We start from the raw sequence: 27,690 nt of genomic DNA on the forward strand, positions 1-27,690 counted from the left end.
GTAGGACTGAAATCAGGCCCTGGACAACTTGTTGGATAGAGTGCTACTCTGTAAAATGAAAAGGGAATTCTCTTATATATGAATATTGCGTTCTTTACTAGAAATAAATAACAGGAAATGTAAGCTCCTTAAAAATACAGTTCTGCTCAGAATAAGAAGAAAAATGACAATATCAACACTTCTTAGGCAGAAACAGAAATATATAAGAATAAATTAATGTGGGCCAGGGATTTAGCTCAGTGGCATAAACACCTGCTTTGCAAGCGTAAGGTCATGAGTTCAATTCTGGATACCAAAAAAGAAATAAAATTAAATTTAAAAAATTAATGGTTCATATAAGTGAGTAGTTTCCAGGAAATAAAACTGACTTTTCTTTCCAGTTCTCCACAGTTAGTTTCAGCCTCCCGCTACCTTGCTCAAGTGTGAGCTTACGCCCTAGCTCACTAAGACATAAACTGCTAAAACCAAAGTATGATCCATATTATGTTAACCAGAAATTTTTAAAGATGTCATTTAAATATTTTTCTTCCATCTGTTGTAATTTGGAGGAAATTTATCTTTCAAACAATGTTGCTTTGCTGTTTTAAAATCGTTGTGGGTTCATACAGAGAAGCAGATGAGAGGCCCCACTTTTACGAAAAGTCTCAGCCAGAAATATTGCTGATGGTTTGAAAATAGCAACTCCAAATCAATAGGAAATTGTCCTGTATACTCATCAGGAGGAACACAGCACTCAGGAGAGCTGGCCTCTGAGATGAGTTAAACTTGACAAATAGTCTGAGATGGAAACAAATGTAGAAGAGGAACAGAAGAGCTGTTGATTGTCCAAAGGTCAATTAACAGCTTTTCCCATCTTGTTATATTTTACTACTTTTAAAGATGCAGAGAAAATGTTCTTTTAATGTCCCAAACAGATACAGAGGCAGAAGGAAGTACATGGGTAGAATGTTTAAGGCCATATTATCCTCTTCCACACTCACTTCTATACCTACAGCTTCCAAACGGGCAGCAGAAAACGAATCTAGGATTCCATAAGAGAGAAGATAATGTGAACAGCAATGAGCAAGTGAATTAAGAAGTAAAACAGTCTCCATTTACAACTTCTTGAAGTTCAGGATGCAGGAGACTGCACTTAAACTTGACAATCAACTGTGACAGAAGATTTCCCACTACAGTAAGCAAAGAAATAGCTTGAAGTCAATGGATAAGAGCTCCAGAAGAGATGGTCAGAGCAGGTGCAGAGAAATTCTCTGCATGTAAGGTGGGAATGTGTGGGCTTTATTTGGTGACTTTTAAAAACCTACCAACGCCAATTAGGAGTGATCAAGATTATTTTCTCATCTCACTTTGATGTATAATGCCTGCTGTGAACATACATGTCATATTTCAAGGCTGTAGAGAAACATTACATTATTCCTGATATTCAGGGCCACAATGCTTGTTACTGGAGATGGTTCATAAAATGTCTGCCAGGTGGTGAATCTGCCAGATCCATTCAAAGTTAAAGCTTCAAATATTGCAACACAGAGCTGCTGCACAATAAAATATATATTACTATCATCAGTACCCAATCATCAATTTCATGACAATTCATGATTTGGCATGATAATCCATTAACAAATATGAAGTCTGGGTGTACTGAATCTGGACACAGTTCCCTTCATTTATATTCATCTAATATAAATATGTGGGTTTTTGAAATATATGTAAAACTTCCCTACCTGGATTCTACATTTTTTTGGTGTTCTTACTGTGTGCGCAATAAAATTATTTCTGTGTGATAAGAAAAGCAACTTTCTCAAATCATTTATAAATGGCTTATACTATTTCAAAGGGACCAACTCCCTTCCCAATCATATATGCTTGTATGAAGTTAGTACTTTGTACAGTTGATAGTCATTTGAAAATTTTTAATAATGTTTTTATGGAGGTAATTATCCTGCAAGTGCTACTTCATATGAATCTAGTTGATGCACAAATTCTTCATTAACTCAAGGTGGAATAAAGAGCCCAGGGTTAGCACCTGACTATCTTTATATGGAAGGAAGGACAGTGCAACAGACTCAGTCTACACCATTAAGATTGGCTGGATGGACAATCACAAACGTGCAGAGGGAAAGATTTTGATGGTTCCAAAGCTAATGCTTCAAGTGGGTTAAACAACCATTATCATATCTTGGAAGGATCTTTGACATATAATCAATAAGACAAACAAGAAGCAGCCTTAAGAATACCACAACCTGCCTCTAAGAACTCCATCACTGAAGGGCTCTCTCAGCTTAATTTTAAGCTATCTCACTCTATATTTACATCAGAGAATGTAAATAATCTCAACCAGTTTGTTATGCCTATCAGTCCTCCTTAATGCAGGCTATCTCTGATTTATGAGTTCAGATCTGATTATGTAACCTCTGGCTTTGGATCGTTTTATTTTAATTGCCCAAACTTGGAACCACTTCAGATCATTATACATTAGGCAAAGGTCAAGGAGGAGGTAACGATTGTAGATGAGTGTTTGAGGGGAGCAAAAAAGAACTACTCATTCAAACATTTTTATAGATATACCATTGAGTGGTCTCATTTACTCATTAATACAAATTATCACTAATATTCAGGTTTAGTTGCTGCCTGCAAATCAAGAGGCCCATCAGATAGCTGAAATTGCCTAAAACTAAGCCCTGGACTATCTAGCCTGGATCACTCACCCTGACACACCTGAACTCCATTACCCGCATATACCTAATGGTCCTAGCATCTAACTTCTATCTCCCTTGCCTAACTTAAGCCCCTAAGACTGCTTGAAGGCTACCATGTCTACAGTGCGATCAAACATACCAATAAACACTTTAATCAGCCAGGTTCAGGCTGTAGTATCTTATCCCTCTTTGTGATAGGTTCATATAAACAGTACTAGAAACGCAGGCGCGCGCGCGCGCACACACACACACACACACACACACACACACACACACAGGTGTTCCCATGAATGTGCAGGGTAGGGCTTGATGTGAGAACTTTAGGCACATAATTCTTACTCACTTGTTCCCTCAGACATGGAGCAGTATTATTAATCCATATATTATGAAATTCAGAAACTGCTTAAATTTTTAGACAAAAGAGACATGGTGGAAACTGTAGCACTCACAAGAATTCATCCTAATATATGCCATCTTAAACAACTGTGTACTGTATTCCTCGATGTCTTTCATGCAAGGAGGGCAACTCAGTGATACATTCTATTATAAACTTTCTTCTTGTAATAATGTTTTTCTCTTTAAAGTGTAGTACCCTTTGACTATGAGACAAGAATTATCTTTTATGATTTCCTTTAAAACCTGCCAGCCAGGAACCTTAGACATAAATTAAATGCTAATTCTCAGAACACTTGTTGACTGAGATTATGGAATTATGATTGCTTGTCACATTCTCATGCTGCGGTCTTTAGCTTTTAATCTTGTTAGCCTTATTCTAAATCTGAATTTTATTATAAGCCACATTACATTATTAGATAAAATAGTTTACCAATTTAATTTTTAAAAGTAACCTCAGCATTGTTCTATTTTGATGCTTCGTTCTGTTTCATTTTGTTTTGGTCTATTCTCTTTAAAATAAAAAAAAAAATAAATAAAAATGTAACCTCAACAAAAAATCAAATTCCACATCTCAGATAATATGATGTGAACCCACTAAACATAATGATAAAATTATGAATATAAAATTTACAATTCAATATGATAGTTTGATTCTGAAAATTATTTGTACGATTATTCAGTCACTGACAATAACCAAGGATGATGAATTATAGGTATATTCTGTAATTCACACAATTTTACAAAGACTTAAATTAACAACAGTGTTTGAACAGACATACTAGAAATACTTTAAAAACTAAAGTTTAAAATGTGAAAGCCTATCAGAAATGGTTCAGTAGAGGTATTGAAATTATTGTGTAATTATCTGCTATCTATGCTTGCCTCTGTTTTTTGCTAATTTACACTATTTGTCTGGCTGTAACTGGACCTGAACTTTACTATGTTTCAAGGAAGTTTTACATAAAAAAAGATTAGATTAGAAAAAAATCCTCACAAAAATAAGATGCAATTGTGCATCCTGTTAATTGTGTACATGACTATTTTCTTTCAACCTAGTAGTCTCAGTTGTCATCTGATTTATAGTAGATGGCCCGGCATCATCTGAAAATGTGTCATGTGTCTTGCATCATGAAAATCAATAATCTGATTGTAGACATGCATCAATTAGCACAAAGAGAAAGATCTGCTGCCTCCTTTCCTATATCACTACAACAGCAAGGATTACATAACAGTGTTTCTTTTAAAGTCAGTTTGTGGGGAAGTAGGATCGATTGTTACCAGTAGAGACACATAAAATGAAATTCCCATTAAAGAAGTGAAAAATTAAGAATAAAGTGGGATAAATAATAAATTGTGTCGGGTGGAACATGCATTTGTTAAAGTACTGATTGGTGCATTTATACCATACCTGTGTATTAACAGAGGCTTGAGATGTTGAACAGAATGTTAAACTAAGATGCTGAACACAGAGGCATCATCCATCCTTCTTCCCCTTTTCATCCAAGAAACCTCTGAACCAAAACCACAATGCCAACTGAATTAGCTATGGAAAGCTAAATGACCTGGAGGAAATATTTTGGTTTCTCCCAGTAATACATGTAAAATTAAGTTCTTAGGTAAACTTCAAAATGAGGAAACCCTTCAAATCCCAGGAATAATTTAAATTGTCCTTCACAGGGAACCTGGACCTGGTCCCCAAAACTCAGAAGTGTGTATTTATTGCATAGAACTTAGTGAATTTTAAATTAACAAGTTTGAACTGTCACTTGAAACCATACTAAGTATGATGAGAATGGAAAATTCTGAATGTGCTAGAATGAAATCTAAGAAGAGCTACTTTTTCAGAACCCACCTTTGAAAATCTAAATGAATCTTTTCAAAAGACAGTAATTCTTTTTGTTTTAATCTCTTATAAATGAATAAGAGTTATCTGAGTAATTAGAACCACAATCTCGATCCTAAAACAGGATTGTGATGGCCAGGTAATTTCATCCTCCTGGCTGATTTTACACAGAATATGCCCACAGGCTGCAAAACCCCTGGGAATTCAGTGAAAGACTCTTTGGAAAGCCACTAGGGAAGAAAACACAACCAGCTTCAATAAAGCCCACATTATGTCAGGTGCAAATGGAAAGTTTTGCAAAATCGGACCAGATATAATAGGATGGTTTGGCCAGAATGAAAGGTCTAAATTGCTGGGAAATCAGCTGGTCAAATCCAACAACGGGAATTCAACCCAAAGTTTTAGTGGTGCAGAGATGTCCCCCCAGAAGCTGCTTCACCACAATACCTGGAGAACTGCCCCTGCAGACCTCTCATCTGAGCTCTGTTACGCTCCGACTCAAGGGTAACTTCCCGCAACCGCTTCTCACTTTGAAGACGCAAGTGTCTCTCCTCTTCCAATTCACGTATCAGCTTCTCATGCTGTGAAAGGCATAAAGGGATGATTTTTAACAAGGTGTCTATGATAAAAACAATGGTCACAGATGTTGGTTCCTAAGACTCAACTTGAGAAAGATAGACAGACAGACAGACAGACAGATACTTTTCATACTGATAACAACCCCATGAAGTAGGTTCTGTTATTAATCCTTGTTACAGAACAGAAAACCAGGGATCAAAGAAATGTAGATAATGTGCCCAAGATCACAGAAACCAGAAGGTAACAGGTTTTGAATCCTGGCCAACATGACTGTGATACTTGAATAATTTCTATTAAACTAGGTGACTTCCTATGAAGAACTATGACCACAAATAATATCAAAAGCACAGAAATTCACACAATAATTAATAAGAGGATGACTGTCTATTCAAAATTATTTCATCTCTTCAACTGATGAATCATGCTTTTGAGAGAACACTACTGGTTTTTTACTTTTATTTTTTATAGAAGGATCAAGAATTTCAAGCTAATTAGACCATAGAGTTGAAGAGAATGAGATTAAAGAATTAGTTTTAATTTTGTCCAGTTAGGTTTTCAGAGATAAAAATAAGCAAACCTCTCATGGATTTTATAATCCTAGAAACTAGCTCATCTCATCAATGGGCATAAGGGATTAAAAGGAGGCCTAAGTGACCCAGAATAGATGGTTCTGCACACAGCTGAGATCCTACTGATAATACTGGCTCTGCTATCTAATATCTTCTTTGTTTGCATTTTGCTGTTACTGCCTTTTTTGTAAGTGTAACATGCGTCATAATTATTGCTGTTGCAACTGAGCCTTTTGCATAGAGAATACACAATTTTATGACAAAAATCAAAAGCAGTGCTACATTGTGAGGGACATACATTCTTGAAGGGAAAGAAGGTAAGTAGAGTCCTTAGTGTTAAAATAAGTAAGGCACTATGACTCAGTCTCGTGGATTACTCAGGGTTAAATATGATCTATTCATGGGGCAGAGTCACCCTAAGTGATAGCAAAGATTAATTTCCTTCAGCTCTAACTTACAAGCAAAAAGTTACTCTGAGAACCATGAAGAAAACAGATTATAATCTACAAATGCATCATGAACCTCTAAAAATACTTACACATTCCTCTGACTCTGCATCTTTGACCATGCCCTTGCTACCACTTCAAAAGCTCACTGAGGTCTCAATTGAGAGGCTAGCGTACCACACAGGCTCAGCTTTCTGCTATGGCCTCTGGAACTCTCTGCTTGTCACTTTATCATTCTCTTTCTATCTTGAATTCTAACAGCACCTACTGTGTTTAATACCCTTGAGTCCTTCATTTCTTCGGTTATTTTTACCTGCACTTATCATAATTATCCAGGTAGGTAAAGATTGTTCAAGATTACAACTAAGCAAAAATGTACTTTGTATTTGTCACCATGCTGCTTAATACACAGCAGTGCTGGAAATGTATCTGTTTATTGATTCTGCAGCTGGTCTTTAGCTTACCCCTCACATGGACCATTTTTAACACCAGAATGTGTTTCTATTAATCAACACCAGAAAGGAATCAAAGTAAAGTATTTTTTCTGTTACTTTGGACAATTGCTCAAAAAAAATACAAAGATAAAAGTATTAGTATAAGTTGATGAGCAAAAATCAAACTGACATTTTTACTTTGGAAGTTTGGGAAAGGTAGTTTAATAACATGAATATGCTAATTAAAGCCAATTCCATAGAAACAGTTAAAATATCAATAATAAAAAATTAAATATTGAATCATTGGACATGACATTGCCTTCTGTATTGACCTACTGACCTAGGAGCTACATAGCAAGTGATCTTTGTAACAGAATTTGGAAAACTATACTTTGATTCCAAAAACACAAAGGGAAATTGCATGTTAACTAGATCGAAAGCACATGCTATGAAGTACGTGAAGTTTTTGCAGAGAAACCGCTACATTGTCTTCAAAAAAGCAAATATTACACAGTTGCAATTAATGCCATATTGAAGAGTAACAATATCTCATAAGAGAGAATCTTTTCCACATGAATAATCCTTTCTGTTCAGTTTATTGGTGCCTTTTCAAACATGGACAAAAAAACACACATATACCCAATAGCAAGGAATTAATTTCAGCAAAGGGAAACCTTTACTAAAATATATTCCCTTCAAACATTGTGTTTCGATTAATCCATCAAAACTTGACAATAATTCACACCTGCCCCTCTATCCCAAATGCATAAGGTTTGTTTGTCTGATTTATTTTAAATCACTAAAAGTGGAAAGAGATATCTATAGCTTGTCTGGAATTACTTTATTATTTGGTCCTGGGTATAAATTTTTCTCCCACAGGTTTTCCAGCAAGGAGAGGGAAAAGGAGTATGGCGTTCACAAATTGTTTTCATCTTCCTTACTGTAGTCCTTTCAAGACAGCAGTCTTACTTACTGGTCCCTCCACTGAATATAGAGGGGTAAAGACAGGAGAAGCTTGCCCAGGTTACAGTGTTAGAAATGGCAGCTCTGAAACTAGAATTAAGTTTTTCTAACCCCTTTTTTCTTTATACTAGAGGCAGTTCTGCTATTTTAAAAGTCAATTTTTTTTCCAAACGCAATTGATAAATCAGGGCATAGTCCAGGAGTGACACATATCTCACATTTGCTTATACCAGATTTCATTCATGACAAAAAAGTAAGTAAGCACAGAAAGTATTCCCAGCTGAACCAAGATGTGGATAAACACAAAACACACATTTCAAACAGACCTCAGGCTACCATGCATATTATGAGCCACACTCATCCACATCTGCGCTACAGCTTTCCCTCTGATTTCAGGCAGCCTTCCCTTCCATAATTTAAGAGCTCACAAGCTACATTTTCTAATCCCTACTTCTGATTCCCACAATCAAACTGCAAGTCTTTTTCAAGGTAAAGTATCAAATATATTGTAGCATTTATACGTCTGTTAACAATTTAAAACATGGAAAGCTTAGCTGTTTGGGTTGGCTTATTTCAGGTGTCACTGACAAAGCTTTTAGCATTGCTCCTCTCACTCCACTCCCTTTCTAAGCGCTGTGGTTTCTATTGTGTGGTTTTGCAGAGCACAGTGATCTTTAGAAACATATGTCATATTACAACAGCACAGGGTATACATCATGATGGAGAAAAAGAAATCAAAAGCAAGAACAGAATTCTAAAGCACTTTCCTATCTGAGGATAAGCAAAGAGTTGAGTCCTACACAAAGAATCAAACATTAAAACAAGAAGGTGTATGAAGTCCAAGTCTGTGTTCTACAAATGATCTTGTCTGTACCTCAGAGCCTTCACCCAGCCACACAGGTTAGGCTGCTTCATGCCTAACTTAGGTCTCTTCTGATTAAACCTCAGAAAAAGAGAGTTTCTTTGTAACTCAGTTTAATTTTTTTAACTCTTTGCCTGATAATTTTCTAAGTGTTGCTCAAATCATTCAAATATCAGGTCATTTCTACATGTATGTTTCCAGAAAGGAAAAAAATCTACATAAATTATGATTAGTTTAATAGAGAAGTATGCTGGGGAAAGGAGCTATATACCAATATCACCAGTTCATTCATTCACTCAGACCACAAATGCTTACTGAAGAATTACTCCGTGCCAACACTGGACAAGCTCTGGAGACCAGCAGAAAGCGACATAGGCTTGGATGCTGATTTCATGGACTGTTAAGAGGAGGTGTTAGGTAAATTACTGCACAAATAGATGTAGCAGGATAAACAGATGAGTAATTAAGGTTTGCTAAAAGATGTTAGCAAGAGGCACTGGCTTTGTGTAATGGGTCAGCGGAGGGCTTCTCTGAGGAAGTAACAGTGGCACCGAGTCCTCTATGATGACTGGGAGATTCCAGGTGAAGAGAGAAGATCAACAGGTCAGGTAGAGTAAGAAACAACTGTGAAGTCCTTTGTCACACGTGTCTGGAAAGAAGGGGAGCCTTGTGTGGCTGGAGCCTGGGAGGCAAGGACATAGTTGCAGCACATGACACAGATGGAAGGGAAGGCAAGCTGGACCATGGAGAACTTTGAATTTCCCGCAGAGAATCTGGGATGGTGTCCTGAGGAAAATAGTACCTTGATACCAAGGTTTAATTATGAGTGACAGGATCTGATTATGATTTTGCAAACATCATTTTGACTGCTATGTGGATAAAGAACTAAATTGAGACCAAATAAGAGAATGAGAAATTATTGAAGTAGAGACTAGTGAATGTTCTTGGCTTCCAGTTTGACTTGCAACATTTACTAAGCAAGTAGTTTCTTTTGTTTTTATTTTTTTAATTTTTTTTTTTTTTTTTTTTTTTTTTTTTGTCTTTTTTGAGCCAGGGTCTCGCTATGCAGTTCAGGCTGGCCTTGAACTCACTTTGTAGCTTAGGCTGGTCTTAAACTCGCAAGGATCCTCCTGCCTCAGCCTCCCTAGTACTGGGATTACAGGCATGAGCCACCACACCTGGCAGCAAGTAGTTTCAAAAAAGCCATCTAACTTAAAACTTCATTATTTTAAGCCCACTTCCTTTGTATATTGGGAAAAGTGAACTCTGCCTAGCCAATTTAAAGCACTTCTAGGAGATCTGAACAAAACAATATACAGTAAAGCACTAAACTAGTGTAAAAATAAGACTAACTGAATAATTCTGCTTATATCATCTAAAGTAGTTCAGCTATTTTTAATAACTTCTATAGAAATTTTAGTCTTTAATGATCTACATATTTTAAAGAAATACTGTAATTATATTTCTTTATTCTCTAATTATTTAGCTATGAAATTTGTGTTAATTTTAACCAGATAAAAATGTTCAAAAATATGTTTTAGGTAGATCATATATTACTAATGAAAGAAAATACATTTTAAATTACATTTTAGTGTAAAAATAGAGAAACTGACTTCATTATAGATGCCACCTCGAATGTACATAGCCCGTGTTTTTGGCCTACCTAAAAGATATATTTTAATGCCATTATCTAGTAAAGTTTCAAACAGATGGCTTCATGTATGGTGTGCCAAGCCTTCAGGGGAAAATTAAAATATGAACATTTGATTTTAAATAGAGAATGTCAATAAATACTTCTATCCTGGATCTGGTTATATTTGGTGCTTGTCATTATATCACTGAGTGATAATATTGTCAAAGTTTACAACGATTAAAAAATTTTGAAGTTTCTTTCCCGGGTTTGGAAATTTTAGTACAATCACAAGAGCCACACATAATCGAAACATCCACTACTATAACGATCCCAAAGCTCTCCCCAGAGTCCTATACAAAGAGGCAGCAGCTCAAGATGTTCTGTGCTGACCTGATGCTAGAGAGATGCATGGCAGTACACAAAACAGTATGCACAGAGTATTGCTTCTCAAGAGAGGTACCAAAATTTGTTCAAGTTATAATATTTTTGCTAGAATATTCCAGATAAATATTACTTTATAGTCAAAGACTCATGGGAGAAACAGTAATTCTCTTGGATAATAGAATTTTAAACATAGGTAAAATGAATAAAAGTCAGTAGAGAAGACCATAGAGATCAAATGATATTGCCAGGTATTGATGGAAATATATGAGCTCATTCAAAAAATGTAAAATCTGGCAAACAATCCATGTATTATGTGACAGAGATTTAAAATTAAACAGCTTATCAGAGATGATGGCTACATTTGACTCAGTGACACAAATATAAAGTATGGGGCCAAATAATCAGAACTTTTAGATACATTTATATTTGCTTATTAATTAGAGGCAGAAAAGTCACAGATATCTTTGGAATTTACCAATCAGCATCCAATGTACACTGAAACAACCTAAGAATTACAAAGACCCAGAATAACCCTATCAACTCTTGCTACCTGAGAATCTAGAACTGGCAAGTGATTTTATTTATTTATTATTATAATTTTTTTTTTTTACTTTGGCACACAAGCCAAAAACATCAGCAGAAAAATTAAACTAATGTTTCACAAAACCTAGTTCTTAATTTAAAAGCTTTATATTAACCAATTTTTATCAAACTGATGTAAAATACATCTGAATTAAACTATAGTTATTAGTTTTGCTTTTTATACAAATTGCAATGCATTTTATCTCATAAAGGCCTCTGAATTCAACATCGCCATTAGTTATGAAAGATTCGGTCACTCTAGAAGCCTAGAAACAGATAAGGAACTTAACAATTGATTTCTTTTAAGCCTGCACTGTTGGCTGTAAGAGAAGAATCAGAATCAGATTTTGAGATGCCAGGGTAGAAACAGCCCAATATATATCCGCAGTACTGATAACATCACCCAAAAGAGGCAAGCTTTTATTCTAACCAGAAAAGATGCAGAGCTTAGTTTAAATAAAAAGTGAGCGGAAGGAGAAAAGGGTAAAAGAGACAAAGAGATAAGTAGTGGAGGTGGGCATTAAAAATTTCAAGGACAAACATGACATATGACATACGGGTCTTCAGATACACCTCAAAAGGATTTTCAATGCCCACTGAGAATCCTATGGGAAAAGTGCCACAGGTGAATCAAAATATAGAACTAAATTTTCTTGGGAAAAAAATTATTTAGCTATTTAGCAAAGGGAAGCATGTGAATTTGATAGGAAGAATATTTTCAGAGTGGCTTGTGAAGAAAATCATGGTAAAATGAAGGTCTGGCATGTCATGATATATACTATACAGATCGGTAGGAAATAAATATCATATTGTTATACCATGGAGAGAAATTTAAGTTGCTTTCTTTACAGACAAAGATCTTTATTGACAACAATGGCTACAAATGAAGAAAAATTTTAGAATATGAGGCTCAAAATGTAAAGTAATATAATGGAGTTTTGGTTTTGATATCAGGTGGAAAAGAAGAAAAAATATATATGTTGAAGTATACATCTCACATTTCTAATCTGTGTAAACACCTTCACCTTCACTGTTATTATTCTCGTGGCAGAGAAGGCAGAAAGCAAATTATCTGGGTTGTCATTTAATGTCCCCATTAATCTGCATATCGGGGAAAACATACTTACTCTATCTGGACCTGCTCCTAAAATTCTAAGATGCCTTCCAACTCTCACATTCTACATGGCCATAAAATTAGCCATAACTCTATCAAGAAAAAGATAATTATTAATGACATTAAGACTATATGGAGATAAAATGTGTACAAGAGGTTATGTGTATATCAGGTTGGGGGTTAGTGAGGGGATGAATTTCATTTGATAAGATGAAGGTGACTGACATTCCTGTTTTGAGATAATTAGGTGAGTGAAGAAGCTAAGGATAGATTTAAGAAGCTGCATATATGTTTGTTTTGACAAGCCTTTGAATATCTGATGATTACAGAGGCTGACCCAAGAAAGCAAGATTCTAAGTAATAAACCAAGGGGGTGATAATCTTGGTACCAATAGTCAGCTGCCCAACTCAGACACACTTGTTCTCTTACACCAATCTTTTCCCCAAAGACTCAATTCTCCACTTAGAAAACTGCTTCATTTACTTGACCAATAGGATCTTTTTATAAGAAGTCAATGACTCATTCTTCTCCCATGGTTACAGATCTTTCTCTGTTGTCATGTTAATTGATCACAATTAACAGAAGCTATTAATTATTCTACCCTCTTGGGAGTTCTCAGAAGTCAACTTCATTAAGTTCCTTCATACCCCATTAAACTCTTAGAAATCCTTTTCTGTAAAGACAGGCTCTTCCCTACAAGGAAGGAGCAGCATTTCAGTTTTTCAGCAGCTTTTTCTTCCTGTCCTCTACCTTAAACTATCTATGCATTTTTACAGTAATCTTAAATCTATCTATGCCTGCTTTCTCCCCAAACTCTGTCCCTTTCTCTCATATCACATGATGACCAAGGAAAAATGAATTCTCTACCTTAATGTTGGAGAAGCTATGGCAAGCTTGCCCCAGCAGGCTGTTTGCATTACTGAAGGCTCCAAAAGGTCAAATTTTTAACCACAAATTTTTACCAATATTTTAACCACAGGGCTTGGATCTTTTACTTCCTCTTCTCTACTCCAATCTTGAGCTCCAATCTTGAGCTATGTTTACTGTAAGGTTAAAACTGGCTCTGCCTTCTCAACCTTGATGTTTCTCTTAGGTCCCTGTTCAGCTATTTATAAAGTCTATCCTACTCACTGCTTCTTTTAACACGTAACTTTGCCTTTTAAAATTATATGATGTCATATCCTCTGATAAATATTTCATATATATTTTCTCCTCTCTCTTCAGAAAGCATTCTTTTAAGGTAGGTACTGAGCCTTTAAAAAATCCTATAAAATATTAATATACTGCATTCCAGAAGTATTCAATAAATACTTGTTGAGTTTAGCTGAATCATCTTGATATTTCATTCCTTCTCTTTCTTTAGTGAGCAGCCCAGCTCTAGGTTGGCAAAATTTATATTAACAACTGCTGGTCTTAAACTGGATGATAAGGATAATGTTGAGATTTTTCTTTGATTTTACAACCCCACAGATCATTTTCTGCGGCCATTTTCTTTCTCTTGCCATTGCCTGCTTCCAATAGCTCAGACTTTAAGACCTCATCTTCCTAGTCAAATGTCTTAGTACTTGTTTAGTCACTGACTTATTAGCTGATAAGTCAGACAGTTCATTCCTTGTAGTTGCTTCTTTACAAAGAACTTTAACTACTAGTACTTAGTATGGTATGTTTAATTGTTCCTTTTGTTTACTATAGTGGACTTTGTGGAATTGCAAGTGGAAAAAAAATTGCAAGTTACTAAACAAGGTATCTTTTTTATTTTCTTCCATATTTGAAAGTCCTTATATTCCTGTCTTTCTTTAGAAAGTGGTATTATGTGTCTATGAAGTTAGTGTTTGCTAATTATTCACTCTTCTAAAATAAGAGATTATAATTATGTCAACAACTAAAGTACAATGTATTAATGCAACGTGTAAGTCTGCTAAAGAAATGGTTTCTAGGATTCCAATAAGTAATATTAATTTCTCACAAACACTTTTTTTCTTCTGAAAAACTCTGGGAACTATGATATTTATAATACCCCCTTCATTATGAAAATGTCCTTCAAACAGAAGTATTGCTTTAAACAAAGCCTAGAGAACAACTGGGGTGGTTTCTACAAGACCAGCTTCTAGCATTTTATGATACTAGACATAACAGAAATTTGAAATTTTTAAAGCATTTTTTAGTAGGTTGCCTTAGCCTTGTTTAGAACGTGTAAACTTTTACATTTTATCATGACATTAAATTAGGTCAGCCAGAATATTTAAAACATCGAAGAGGAATTAATCACAAGCTTTGGTTTAGTGCTTTAGTATGTTATTTCATAAAATCAGCAAAGTTAAGAGAGAGAGAACCTTATACATTGTATAATAGAGTTTAGTTATTTCTTGGAGGTAAGTTTGAACAGAAATATCATTTTTATTAAGAAATCATTAAAGAACTACAGCTGAGCTGAATGAGCACAGTTCATCTATTGAAAGACAAAAATGCTTATTCTTAAAAGACCATTTTTTCAAAGTACAATTAAACATTGGTTAATCACATAAATTCTGGAGAACATAACTGTACACTATGTCAGTTACTGATTGATTGTAGTGATGCATGGAAGCCAATGAAAAGCATGGTCCCACATGATGCAACTATTACTCATAAAAAAATAAGCCAATATAGATTATAGATGCCATTAACAGAATAGCCTGTCACATGTCTGGGGATAAAACTGTGGAAACACCTTATGTGTGTACTGTAAGTGAGTATCAGAAATTGTGTTCTCAGGTATCCTTTTTGTAATTTCCTGGCTTCTTCCCAGTTCCCACTCTTGGCTGAATGCTCAGCCTCTTTCATTCAAAAGTGATGTCTTCTGGAAGGTTTTGTTAAACTTGACAGAACACAGCCAGGGCTATTTTTCTGCCTGGACACATAATATTTTTCTCTTTCTAGAGGATTTATAAGCAAAAGGAAATGGAAATCTTTTATGCTTGAAAAAGTGCACTGAACTCCAAGCACAAAAGAGTCCTAAAAGGTGCTAATTTGAGCGGGACGATGTAGTCCTTCTTAAGCTTCTATAGCCATACACAGAGAAAATCAAACCTCCTCTTTCAAGTTTCCCTTCCCATGCAACTGAAAGAATGGACTGTAAAAAGTCTGGTGGAATTTGCAGTGGGACCAGTAAGATTTATATGTGAAAGCTTCACTTACATTTATATTTTTTTGCAATATAGTTTTATATGAAATTCAAAATTAAACCTCTGTCTAAAGACGGAAAAATGATTAGCAAGATTATAAAACTATTTTTGTCATAACTGTAGTATGTATTACCTATAAAATCCTTCCTAGCAGCACAATAACAGTAAAACTAAGTTTTTAATCAGGCATTGAATATTATGGAATATGGCTATTTTACTTTGACGGATAAAGGAAACTGCTACAACGCTCCATGAATTTATGTGTTATGATGAAAGAATCAGATTCAACATGTGTAAAGCAAATAGCTCCAATTAGTGACAGGTATCAAGTAGCACTGTCAATCTTAACAGGTGTGCCAGTACCCAAATGTGTGACCCATCTACCTTCAAATGACACGTCTAAGGGGTACTCATATTTCTTACGCCAGGAGAAATTGCAAAAGATTAAAAAAGACAAAGGGCTTAGCATACTGAACACTATCTAAAGACAGCATTGAATAAAAACACTACTACAAGACCACAGTCAGTATCAGCTTATTTTTATGCAAAGGGGATTCATGTATGCAACAAGATTGTGGACCCTGGCATTAGGACTCAGTCATAGCTGGGGTATACAGCCCCACTAATATGTAAAACAAACACATATTAAAAGTGCACCTTCTTATTCATAGAGAAGTTACAAAAATAATTCTATGACAAATTAAATCAATGAAAATAAAAACAGAAAAAGCACAACTATTCCTATCATCATCAATAACAATACTAATGTGGAACCCCAGCTAACTTGTAAGTGCTTCCCATTCAGTACAGCATTCACTTAGCCTTTGCAACAACACCAGACAGTGGTCACTATTCTCAAGCTACCTTGTTTTTAACATTATAAGGCTAAGGCACAGTGAGTAAATAGTAGAGTCAGTGTCTAAGTGCTGGCAAACTGATTTCAGGGACTTGGAGCTTTTCAGCCTGCCTTTGCACATATGAAGGAGTTTCTTTCCTGGTCTAGTAAACTTTCTCCCCAAGGGCTGAAGCAACTATGCACGTAATTTTTTATCCTTCCAAGACCTTATTAGGTATTGTGGAGTATAAAAAGTCTAAGAGAAGGTCTTAACAGATGGTAAGATATTTACTATTCAGAATATTACTGTATAATTGTATAATACGTTTAGACTAAGTTTGGAGTTGATATAAAGTCACAAGAGATGACAGATTAGAGCAGGGGCTGGCAAACTCTTCCTTTAAGGATTAGGCAGGTGGTACATATTTTAAAATGTATGGATCATATTCTGTGCTCTCTGTTGCAACTACCCTCTGGTTTTCTTATAGCACAAAAACAGATACAAAGTGATACATGAATCCATATGTAGGTATGTCTTCCAACCAAACTATTTACTTAAAAAGCAAAAAAGGCAGAATTTGGCCCTAATATGTAGACTCCAAACAAGATTTCCTGTTTGATATCTCACACACACACAAAATCTAACCATTCATTTTCCAGAAAATGGTATTTTTTCTAAAATTCATAAGCTTCCCAGAAGACAGGAGGGTAGAGAACTATCTTCTTATTGCTAAAAATAAAAAACAACTTGATACACCTTCCAAATTTAATGAAAGTTTGCATTCACTGTTCACAATGAAAAACAAATTGTTCTTTTCAAAAAGGATGCACCTTTTGGCAATTCTGAAAATCATATAATATCTGAGCTTGTTAATGTGCTAGGAACAAAGTTTTTATCTATTGCTGCGTGATTATATCTCTTTACAAAGGCACCAACTTTGTGTTATACATAGAATTACATTTTATCCTTAAGTATTCATTCATTAGCCCATAAGTCTTCTGATTCTCAGTTAGGAATAGATAGTTGCCTCTGCTGGAAAGAGAAGAGACTCTACGGTCATTCATTGACATCAGTGTTGGTTAGTGTTAGAGGTTATGTAAATCACTTTAACTATAATGTACATCTTGAATATCGGTCACAACCTATAAATGTACAGATAAGTTGTTACTAAGTCACTGCTGCATTTAGATCCTGCCTGAATCCCCAAAACCAAATCCCCTGTGTGTTAAAGGCTCAGTCCCCAGACTGATGATATGGACATTTAAGAGCTGAACTCTAGTGGGAGATGCTTAAGTCACTGTGGAGGCATGCTCCCAAAGAGGCTGTGCAGACTTACCACCCCTCTGACTCTGTTTCCCGGCTCTAGATGTGAGCAGTCTCGGTAGCCAGCACTCCAGTCATAATGGGTCACCCTCTCCTGAGGCACAAACCCATGGAGCTGTCCCTCTATGACTCGAAACTAAGAAACTATGAGCCAAAATAAACCTCTCTTTACTTTATAAGTAGCTTGTGTCGGGCATTTCATTACCATAACATAAAGCTAATAAGGTCAATTAGATTGACACTTTGTTTCTCAATCTCTCACAGCTTTCAAGACAGGGTCAACAGGTGCTGGCAATTTTACAAGTTTTGCTACCATATTTGTCAGATGCTAAAATGAAATTTAAAATCCAATTGCTCATATTAAAAACAAATAGAGTAGGCAGTAAGGTTCTTCAGTGTGTGCATTATAAGCAATAAAAAAAAAATCATCTGCATGTCTGTACTCAGAGTTTTGCATTTACAGAAGTTCCTGACTGAAACATTTGCATTGTGAACTTTCACAGGTGCACTGTATAATACTTTGTTGGCTTAGGAAGCAATTTGACTTATGAACGATTCTCCTGGAATGGAACTCATTCAGAAGTCAGAAACACGCTATTAAGTGTAAGTTAATTTTCTCACATAATGTATCATTCAGTCTTCTTCACAACATCTGATTTGGCCAGAGAGAAGGGAAAAAAAAGTTTGCAATCTAGAATTCGTGTAGCCCTTGGGTCACGCCTTTTACCAGTAATTCCCTAGATTGGGCATTTAGTTCATTTTTTTAAAGACTTCAAAGCTTTAGAAATCCTTTTGTCTGCTACTCATTGATTGCTGTTAAACTAAATGTTTTTCACTCTGTAATCAATACTTTCTTGCAAAAATAAACTCTGGCTTGACAAACAACTCCGCAGCATATTGCAGCTTTCCTGAGAGCGGGCAGCATGAAAAACTACTACCTCCAAGAACTAAAGATCACATTGTCAGCAGTGCTTATTACAATATTTACATGCTTCTTAAAGCTGAATCATTCCACTGTAACAAGATTTTATTAGATGAGACAGCTATTGAATCATAAGCTTTCTGAGAATAACAATTAATATGCCTTTGTCCCATGCTATAGTTTCAAAACATAGCCATACTGCTTCTGTTCTTGTATACACCTTCCCTGGTGATAAAGTTATCAGACAGTAGCAGCTGTAGTAGGAAATGGGACAGTGGAGGTGACACAAGATGTAGACAATGATGACTTTATTTCATAAGACTAATCTTCAGAACTATTTTAAAGAATACTTATTTTTAATGAAGTTGTTACACCTTTAGATGCTAAATGCAAGCCATGTTTTGATATCGGACTTGTATACAATCTAAAATATGAGTCTCCTGGCCCTTTGTGCACACTGGTTTCCAATTATTTGTTCATCACATGATTCAGTCATGTAATACAACTTACAATAGGAATCTCTGCCATATACAGTAAGAATCCTACATATAAGAATGCTACACACATGCAGCATGTATGCCTCCCCACCTCCAATATTTATCCACTCAAACACGAAATTCTCAAAGTATTCCTATTTTCCATTAATAGGCATTGAGTGACCTCGGTAAAACTAACACAAGTTGAAAAAGAAATAAAACAAAGCACTTCCAAATATAATACAGAAAAACAGGTCCTTCAGGTGCAAATGCCTTAAATCAGTTATGGCATATTCTTGCTTTCATGCTTATTGGCAAGAAAGAACTCAAGGAATAATGTTCTGAAAAAATTGAATCTGCATGCATTTATCCATGGCAAGGATCAACAAAAGTATTAACAATTTTTATTATCAGCAGTTGATATTCCTGTTAACAGAGATGGTTTTGCATACAGTAAAACAATTCAATGAACTGACCCAAAAAATTTTTATAAGACCTTTTCTATTTCTTGTTCCAAGATAACTCTTCTGTGCTATAGCTCAAAATTGCCACCAAGTGGACAGACAAACACTAGTCTGGTTGCAGCTGTACGGTGATGACTGTTTCTGATTTGAGAGTGTTGATTATACTGCATCAACAAGTATTTAATAAATGCTTCCCATGCATAACTTTTTCCAGATCCTATAGATGAAGTACATTCATGAATATGGAAGATAAAAGTCTATCAGCTCACTGAGAGTCTGATGTTCTCTAGACCACAACATGTACATTTTATCTAGCTCCTAATCTATAATCAAAAAATAGTCTTATTTTGACTAAGACCAAGGGCAATATCCAGCTTGGAAAGAAGTTTACTACTCTCAATAATTTTATATGAGCAAGAAATTCCAGAACACAAAACAATGGAGTCACTTGTGAAACCACTGATAGAATTCCCTGGACCCCATTTTAGTCTCTCATGAATAGATAGTTCTAGACATAACAGTGGCCATATGGGACACACTGAGAAGTAAAACCCTGCCTGGGCATGACAGGGACAAGCAGCAGCTGCATTCTCAGCTTAGAAGCAGCTACTCCCCCATGGGCATATTCTGACCTTTTATACCCACACAGCTTAGTGAATGTGAAACCTCAAAGGAAAGTGAACCTATAAGCATGTGTGATGAGCCAATTTATTTAATGAAATATCTAATTTATTCAAATGAGTGATTCTAAGACCTATTTAGGCTAATGTTCAGCTTCTAGCATTATTTATTCTGCACTATAAAACATATCTTTTCTCTTGCAAGCCTAGGTACCAAAGGGAGGAACAGTAACTTTTAATGAGTGCAGTTATCTTGAAATTTTTATCTGAAAACTATAAAGCTTTTAAAAATGAATTTGCAAATGTAATTGAGCCTCTAATAGCTGCTACTGATAGTAATTAAAGAAATCTCATTTCCCTAAATTAAACATAATGAAATGTTTTCAAGATCAAATAAAACTAGAAATTCTATCAGGGTGATAGAATTTGCCTCTGAAAGTAGTATTCTGGAATTTGCAGAGAAGCCTCAGTTACCAGCAAAAGCCAATGGCTTAGAGGGTTATGGGCAATGTGGAAGTCATTCCCCCTGTATCCTATCAACTTTTATTGGTTGATAATCCATCTGAAAGCCAGTATACTGCACAGTTTCACACTGAGTGCTTATGAAAATAAGAGATATCCTTTAAAAATATTCCATTAGTTTCTTTAAAGAGTTTGTTATTTAATTAAACACTGTCAGCATATTCTCAATCAAACTGATGTGTTTCATGCCCTTAATGTTTAATTTTTATAAAACTTTTGCTTTTCTCCAAGTGAAAATGGCATCTGGGAGCCATAGTAACCACCTTATTCAGGTCCTTGATAGTAAGTAGGGAAGTGTTTCAAATTGCTGACTTCACCTGTTCTCACGGCTATAACAAAAAAATATTACATTCTGGGGGGCTTATCCAATAGAAAGTTATTTCTCACAGGCCTGGCACATGGGAAGTCCATGATCAAGGATCATGCTGACTCAGATCCTGGTAAGGGTCCTGTTTCTTATTTGCCGATGGGGTATCTTTACAAGATGGAGAGCCATCAAAGTATGTTATGCTTCTTTAGAAAAAAACATCAATCCCATACAAGTGCTGCACTTCCATCACCAATTACCTCCCCAAACTCCATTTCTAAATGCCGTAGCACTGATAATCAGTATTTCAACAAATAAATTTTGGAAACAGGACAAACATTCAGTATAAAATCACTGCTGAGTATTGAGCATTGTCTCTTTATTTCTTGATTCCAGGAACTCCAGGAACTCATCTATGATTTTCCTATCTTTCTGTAGTTCATCATCCTAGCAATTACAAGTTTTCTTATGTTTGACCAAAATACAGTATTCTGTGCTTAATTCAGTTACCTGTCTTAGTATTTAGACATTTACAAATCAAAGAAACAATTAGTATTAAAACTCTTTACTAAAATGTTTTACTCCAGGAGATAACCAGTGAGACTTCTGTATACTCTTACTAAACACTAACATTTACATTTACAAACTCTTTTATCTATTTATGTATGATAAGCTCTATAATTTATTTTTGTAATTTGTACTCCATTATATAACATATCTGCTATATGTCTGTATTTCCCCATTCTCTTTTAAAATGATAATCTTAATCAGGTATAACAGGGATTTGTTTAATTTTAAATTCAGGCAAAAAAACACAATTGATTTTACTAAATTCTAGTGCCATGTGTTATCTCCTGGCTCTGTCATACCAAGTACAAGCCCTACCCCAGTAACCTCCACACCAGTAGCTTTTCTCTATCAATTATCCTTCAATTTTCTTACCAAATTACACATAGCACTCGGTAAACAAATACCTATCTTTGACCAATTAATGGCTCTTATCTTTTAGTTCAAAATGGTATCTCTATTTTTCTACAGCATTTATTTCTTATCCCATTGAAATGATGATTTCTTTTCATAATAATCACATCTCTTTCATTAATTAATTCATTGGTCATTTAGTGAATTACTTACTTAGTGCCAAATACTGAATATGGTAGGTGCTGTCATTCTATCACAATTAAACAAGATTATGGTCCTGAAGATTCTTAAAAATCTAGTTAACGACACTCTACTTTAGGACTATTATTCAAAAGTACATTGTGTCTGTGTTATTCAAAGTATAAGTAACCTGGCCTATATTAACAATCTTTTCAAACTGCTAACTGAATACTTGGTATTTTTATTTCATTCATAGTCTACCTTAACCTAAAAACCTTTATCACTTTTCTCCAGTCATCTGGTCAGTTGTTTATAACCTTGAACACAAGGAAGATTACAAAGTTCATATAGATTCTAGCTTCATAATGAAATCCATATGAGCTTCTTCACGTACTTCATGGGCTGAGTTCATTCCATAATATATTCTTTACCTCTATGGTTTCTAAAGTGATCTAGGGCTGAGTTTCTTATATCTGGACTTCCATCTTTTCTTTTCCTCTTGTTTCTAATAGGCTCCTGACTCCACTTTGTGCATGGTGAGGACTTTGTTAACATTTTACCTTCTATTGCATACTTCCCTAAAGGATCACTATTTAAGGAGAAAATATACTTCAAAAATTTTAAATAAATTGGTTTTCTGATGGAAGTTTAAATTGATACCACTTTGGCAAACTACCTGACTTTATATTGTGAAGTTGAATGTATGAAACACCTGAAACACAGCAACTCTATTCTGGGTGTATGTTTGCTGCATATATACACATATATATGTACTAACAGCACTACTTGAAATAAACAAAATGCAAATAACCCAGATGCTCAACATATATAAATTACATTATAGTCAAATACTGAACAAACTCTAGCTACATGGGACAATATAGAGGAATCTTGCAAATAATGTTGAGTGACAACACGACATATTGTATTAAGTAAAAAAAAAGCAAAGTTAATAAATGCTGTTAGGTGTTTTCAAGAGAGTTTTGTTAGGTACTATCTTAGTTATATTTTTCTCCTTCCATCCAAGGATAAAGGAGGAAAGGTTTATCTAGCTCACAGTTTGTAGAGATTGCAGTTCACAATCAGCTAGCTTTAAGCATGGTGGCATGGAAGACAGGCAACTGTTCATGGTGGTGGAAGATATCAAAAGCAACAAGAGAAGAGGATAATGAAAGCTTCTTTCTGTCCCTTATATTGCATGCAGGCTACCCACCCTTGGGCAGGTACAGCACTCATACCCTTAATCCCTGCATTAGATCATGACACAAATTTTAGATTCAGACACCTTAAAAAGCCTGTACCCCATGACTGCATGAAGCATTGGAGGGACAACCAGATATAAACCATACCATTCCATCCCTGGCCCCTCAAAGATCATGTACATTTCTTCATATAAAAGGCCTTTAGTTTGTCTCTAAGAGATCCCAAAGTCTTAACAGTTTCAGCACTGTTAAAAAGTCAAATTCCCAAGTCTCCTCTGAGATTTGTAGCGAACTGTTAGCTGTAAACTCCTGTGCAAATGAAAAGAAAGTTTAGCACTTTTAGCATTTAATGGTACAAGACAGATATTTCCATTCCAAAACTTACAAACACAAGGATACAAAGGAATGGAACCAAAGCGAGATCAAAATCCAGCAGTGAAGACATTAAGGCCTACAGAACCTTGTGCAGCATCCTCAACAATCTGTGGCAAGTGGTGAACTCCAAAGGACTTGGGTGGCTCAACTCCTGGCACTGCTGATACTGTTAGTTCTCACAGCTTCTCTCTTGGGCTTGCCCTGCTTTCTCCCTGCAGTTTTTTCCCAGATGATCCACATTGCTGGCTTCTTCAATCTTCTAGGTCTCTACTGTACCTGTGACTTCACACCTGCAGCTTCACATACTTTCCCTCTCAAGGGTACACTGCCTGCCTCTCAAGCCTTCTTTTGAAACTGCATGGAAGCCTTACTGACCCTACAACTCTTGCCTTCTGCATGCACCTAACACCAGTGCCATGTGGATGATGCCAAGGTCTGTTGCCAGCAGGAGTGGCAGTGAGGCTTCCCCTTCTCTTGGCTATGGGAAGACATCCAGACACAAACCATAACAGGTAGCTAAAGATGGACTTCTAGGATAATGCTAACACTCCTTTTCTTAATTTCTGTACTCTCACATTTCCACTTGCGAAAACTTAGTAAGCTTTGCTAGTATGCGTACTTTTGTATTCTTTGTAATTCTATATTAAAGAATAATACAAAGGTGGAAAGAAATTTAGGTGACCTTGAATTTGGTGAAAACTTTTAAAAACAATGTCAAAAGCATTATCCATAAAAATTAGTAAGTTGAACTTCACTAAAATTAAAAACTTTGGCTTTACAAAAGAAAGAAACTATTAAAAGAATAAAAATCTGTATCTGGGTGGGTGGGTGCATGCCTGTAATACCTGCACTTGGGAGGCTGAAGCAGGAGGATCTTTGAGAGTTCAAGGCCAGCCTAGACTACATAGTAAATTCAAAACCATCCTGACCTGAACTACATAGCAAGACTCTGTCTCAAAAAAGAAAAAAGAAAGAAAGAAAAAAAAAAAGGAAAAGAAAAGAAAATCAATAGACTAGAAAAAGAAACTTTGCAAAGCACTATTTCATAAAGGACAAAAAGGGTAAGTATTCAAACTACAAAAGACTCTTAAACACTAGAATTTTTTAATGCTTAAAAATGGAAGATACAAAAAGACACCTCATCAAAAAAGACATACAGGTGGCAAATAAGCAATAGAAAGACAATGAAATACTACTAGATGCCTATTAAAATACTCAACTCCAAAATACTGACATCAACAATTTTAAGGATTAGTTTCTCACCAATGCTAGTGGGTCTCGTCAAATCTCATAGCCAGTTTTAAAAATTGTAGGTTTCTACAAAATTAATCACAGGTTTACTAAACACTCCAAAAATACAAATCTTATCATATTTAGGTAATTATTTAAATAAGTTTAAAACCCATATATAACAAAAAAATCTGCACATGAAAGTTTATAGCACCATTATGTATTATAAACTTGTGATTAGCTTAACATCAGCTGAATTAAATCAGCATGGTGCTGAGGTAGATGAAAGTTGTCAGCATAAAAGGAGACTTGTATAGGACAAGTGTAGTGTGGGTTCTCCTAAGTATTGTTTGGATCTGTTGGTTCCCCTGGAGGAGTTTGTCATGCTGGCTTCCCTGACACGAATTTGGCCACTGTCGTCAGAGGAGCTCAGGACCCTGTCACTGAGAGTGGTTCCTGTTCACAGGAGAAAAGCTCTGATCCTTACACTGATATCACTTCCTGGCTCCAAAGAGGAAGATGTGTGCTGCTTAACCTCCAGGAAAAGTCTGTCATGCTGGCTTTCTGAGATGTACTTGGTGTTCTCATTGTCAGAGGAGCTTGAGACCTCACTGTCCCTGAGGATAGCTGTGGTACTTTTCTGGGAAGCCCTGGTCCTCTCGAGTGTTGCTTCTTGGCTCCAATATAGAACTCTCAACCCATTGGCACAGATCCTTTACCCCACTGGCATAGACTTTCTCATTTCCACTGCTGAGCTTTGGGCCTTCCCAGCACAAATCAGTGGGACAAACTTGCATCAGACATTGTCATAGACTTTAGGTTTTCAGCTGAACTCATGCAGGACACTGCTGTGGATCCAGGCCTTTGGCTGCATTTTCTAGGTCTTCAGTATTGTGGACAGATTGCTTGCACTTTCTTGTATTTAACTTGGGTGACAATCATAAAATTATAAATTCTGTGTCCTCTATGTAGTTGTTCTCCTTGCAACCCCTGACTACAACAAGCACAATACTCATAACTGCAAAAACCTGAAAGAAACCAAGACATCCTTTAATAGATCAATGAGAAGACTCTATGAATGAGTAGACTCAACCCTATAGTTGAATATTACTCAAAAATATAAAGAAATTCTCTATCAAGCCACAAAAAATCATAGAAACAACTTAAGTGCATATTTAAAAACCAGTAGCTTCCAGGGTTTCAGGTTTAGGGGAGATAGATAAATAGGTGACATGTGGACAAGGGCAGTTAAAATATTACATGTGATATTGTAATTATGGATATATGACAGTATATGCTAGTCAAAACTCACAAAACTGTGTCACAAAATAGTGAATCCTAATGTAATGTATGAAGTTTAGTTAATAATCTAGTGATATTAGTCTATCCATTGTCATAAATGTAGCATAATACTGCAAGATGTACTAACAGAAGAAACGGTGCTGTAGAGGGAACAAGGAGCAGGGCTGAGTATATAAGAACTATGCACTTCATGCTTGTTGCTTTTTTTTTTTTTTTTTTTTTCTGCTATAAACCGAAAATTTCTCTTTAAAAAAAATGACAGTTTTCTAAGGCAGGGTTTTGGTTTTTTACCAGTCTGGCCTCAAGATATTCTGCTATCTCAGATTCCTGAGGAGCGGAAATTATAGGTGAATGGCACCATGCCCTGCTAAAACTAGAGATTTTTTTTTAAAGTTAAAAAATGGTCTGAAAGTTTCAAAAATATCACAACTGGTTTGCACCACTGACCCAGAGCTTCCAGCACTGGCAGGAAGGAGGTCTAAAATGGGCTCCTGCTCCTTCCATTGATAGAACTCAGGGACCAGAGACCAGCAGGAAAACTAGTGACACAGTAGAACCCTCCCTAGAGTGCACATATAAACAGGCAGAACTAATGACGTGAAAAAGTCCAAAGCAACAGTAACAATATGAGTCAGCAGGTGGTAAATTAGGTGAAACAGCTTTGTGTTTGGGAACAAGGACACACACAACACAAGTGTACAAGTAGTACCACCCTCTTTTCTTTTCCCTAATTTTTTCTTCTGTTTTTTCTTTTTTAAATCACTGGGGAGAATTCCAGCACAGTAAACTAATCCCATTCCCCAAATCCAGAGACAAGGATCAGACCCAAACCAGCACAAATCTACCTGCAATCTTGGAAGGAATACACATTCTGGGATCAGACTTGGATGTACCACAGAATTACAGATACTAAAGGAATCTCACTACTTTTATTTTCCTCTGTCTGGTGGATTTTCTTCTTGGTAGTCCATTGGGCTAGTGTGTTTTATTTTTATTTTATTAAGCTTTTGTTTTTGTTTTCCCATTTATTTTCACTGTTTCTCTCTGTTCTGTTTAGCCCTGATTTGTTTTCCTTTTGCATGTTTTTTCTATGTTTGTTAATTTTTATTTCCTTTTTTCTCCCTTTTTTCTTTTTCCTTCTTTCTTATACTTTCTTTGCCCTCTCATTGTTGTTTTAGATCCCTAAACTTTCTCTTTGTATTACTCCACTTATATCCTCTTCCTCTCTTTCATCAGCTATCTCACATGACTTTATGAGACTTTCATGTGGATAAACATCATCCCTTCCCTTTCTGGTTCACTTCAATGCTCCTAGACTTTCTTTTCAAATCCCTCCCTCTTGTA

General features: G+C 35.7%; 1 protein-coding gene across 9 annotated transcripts in view; it reads right to left on the bottom strand.

Moving 5' to 3' along the window:
- Positions 1-27,690, bottom strand: part of Nckap5 (NCK associated protein 5) — a 949,190-nt gene that overhangs the window by 440,169 nt on the left and 481,331 nt on the right. For all 9 annotated transcript variants that reach the window (XM_063259587.1, XM_023561118.2, XM_063259589.1 and 6 more), the window contains one exon: positions 5,383-5,516. In XM_063259587.1, the coding sequence (XP_063115657.1) occupies positions 5,383-5,516 (134 nt within the window). The remainder of the gene's footprint in view (positions 1-5,382; positions 5,517-27,690) is intronic.

The sequence above is a fragment of the Cavia porcellus genome, unplaced genomic scaffold, assembly GCF_034190915.1.
Source record: "Cavia porcellus strain 051 isolate PalLab524CR breed Dunkin Hartley unplaced genomic scaffold, mCavPor4.1 scaffold_12, whole genome shotgun sequence".
Classification (NCBI taxonomy): domain Eukaryota; kingdom Metazoa; phylum Chordata; class Mammalia; order Rodentia; family Caviidae; genus Cavia; species Cavia porcellus.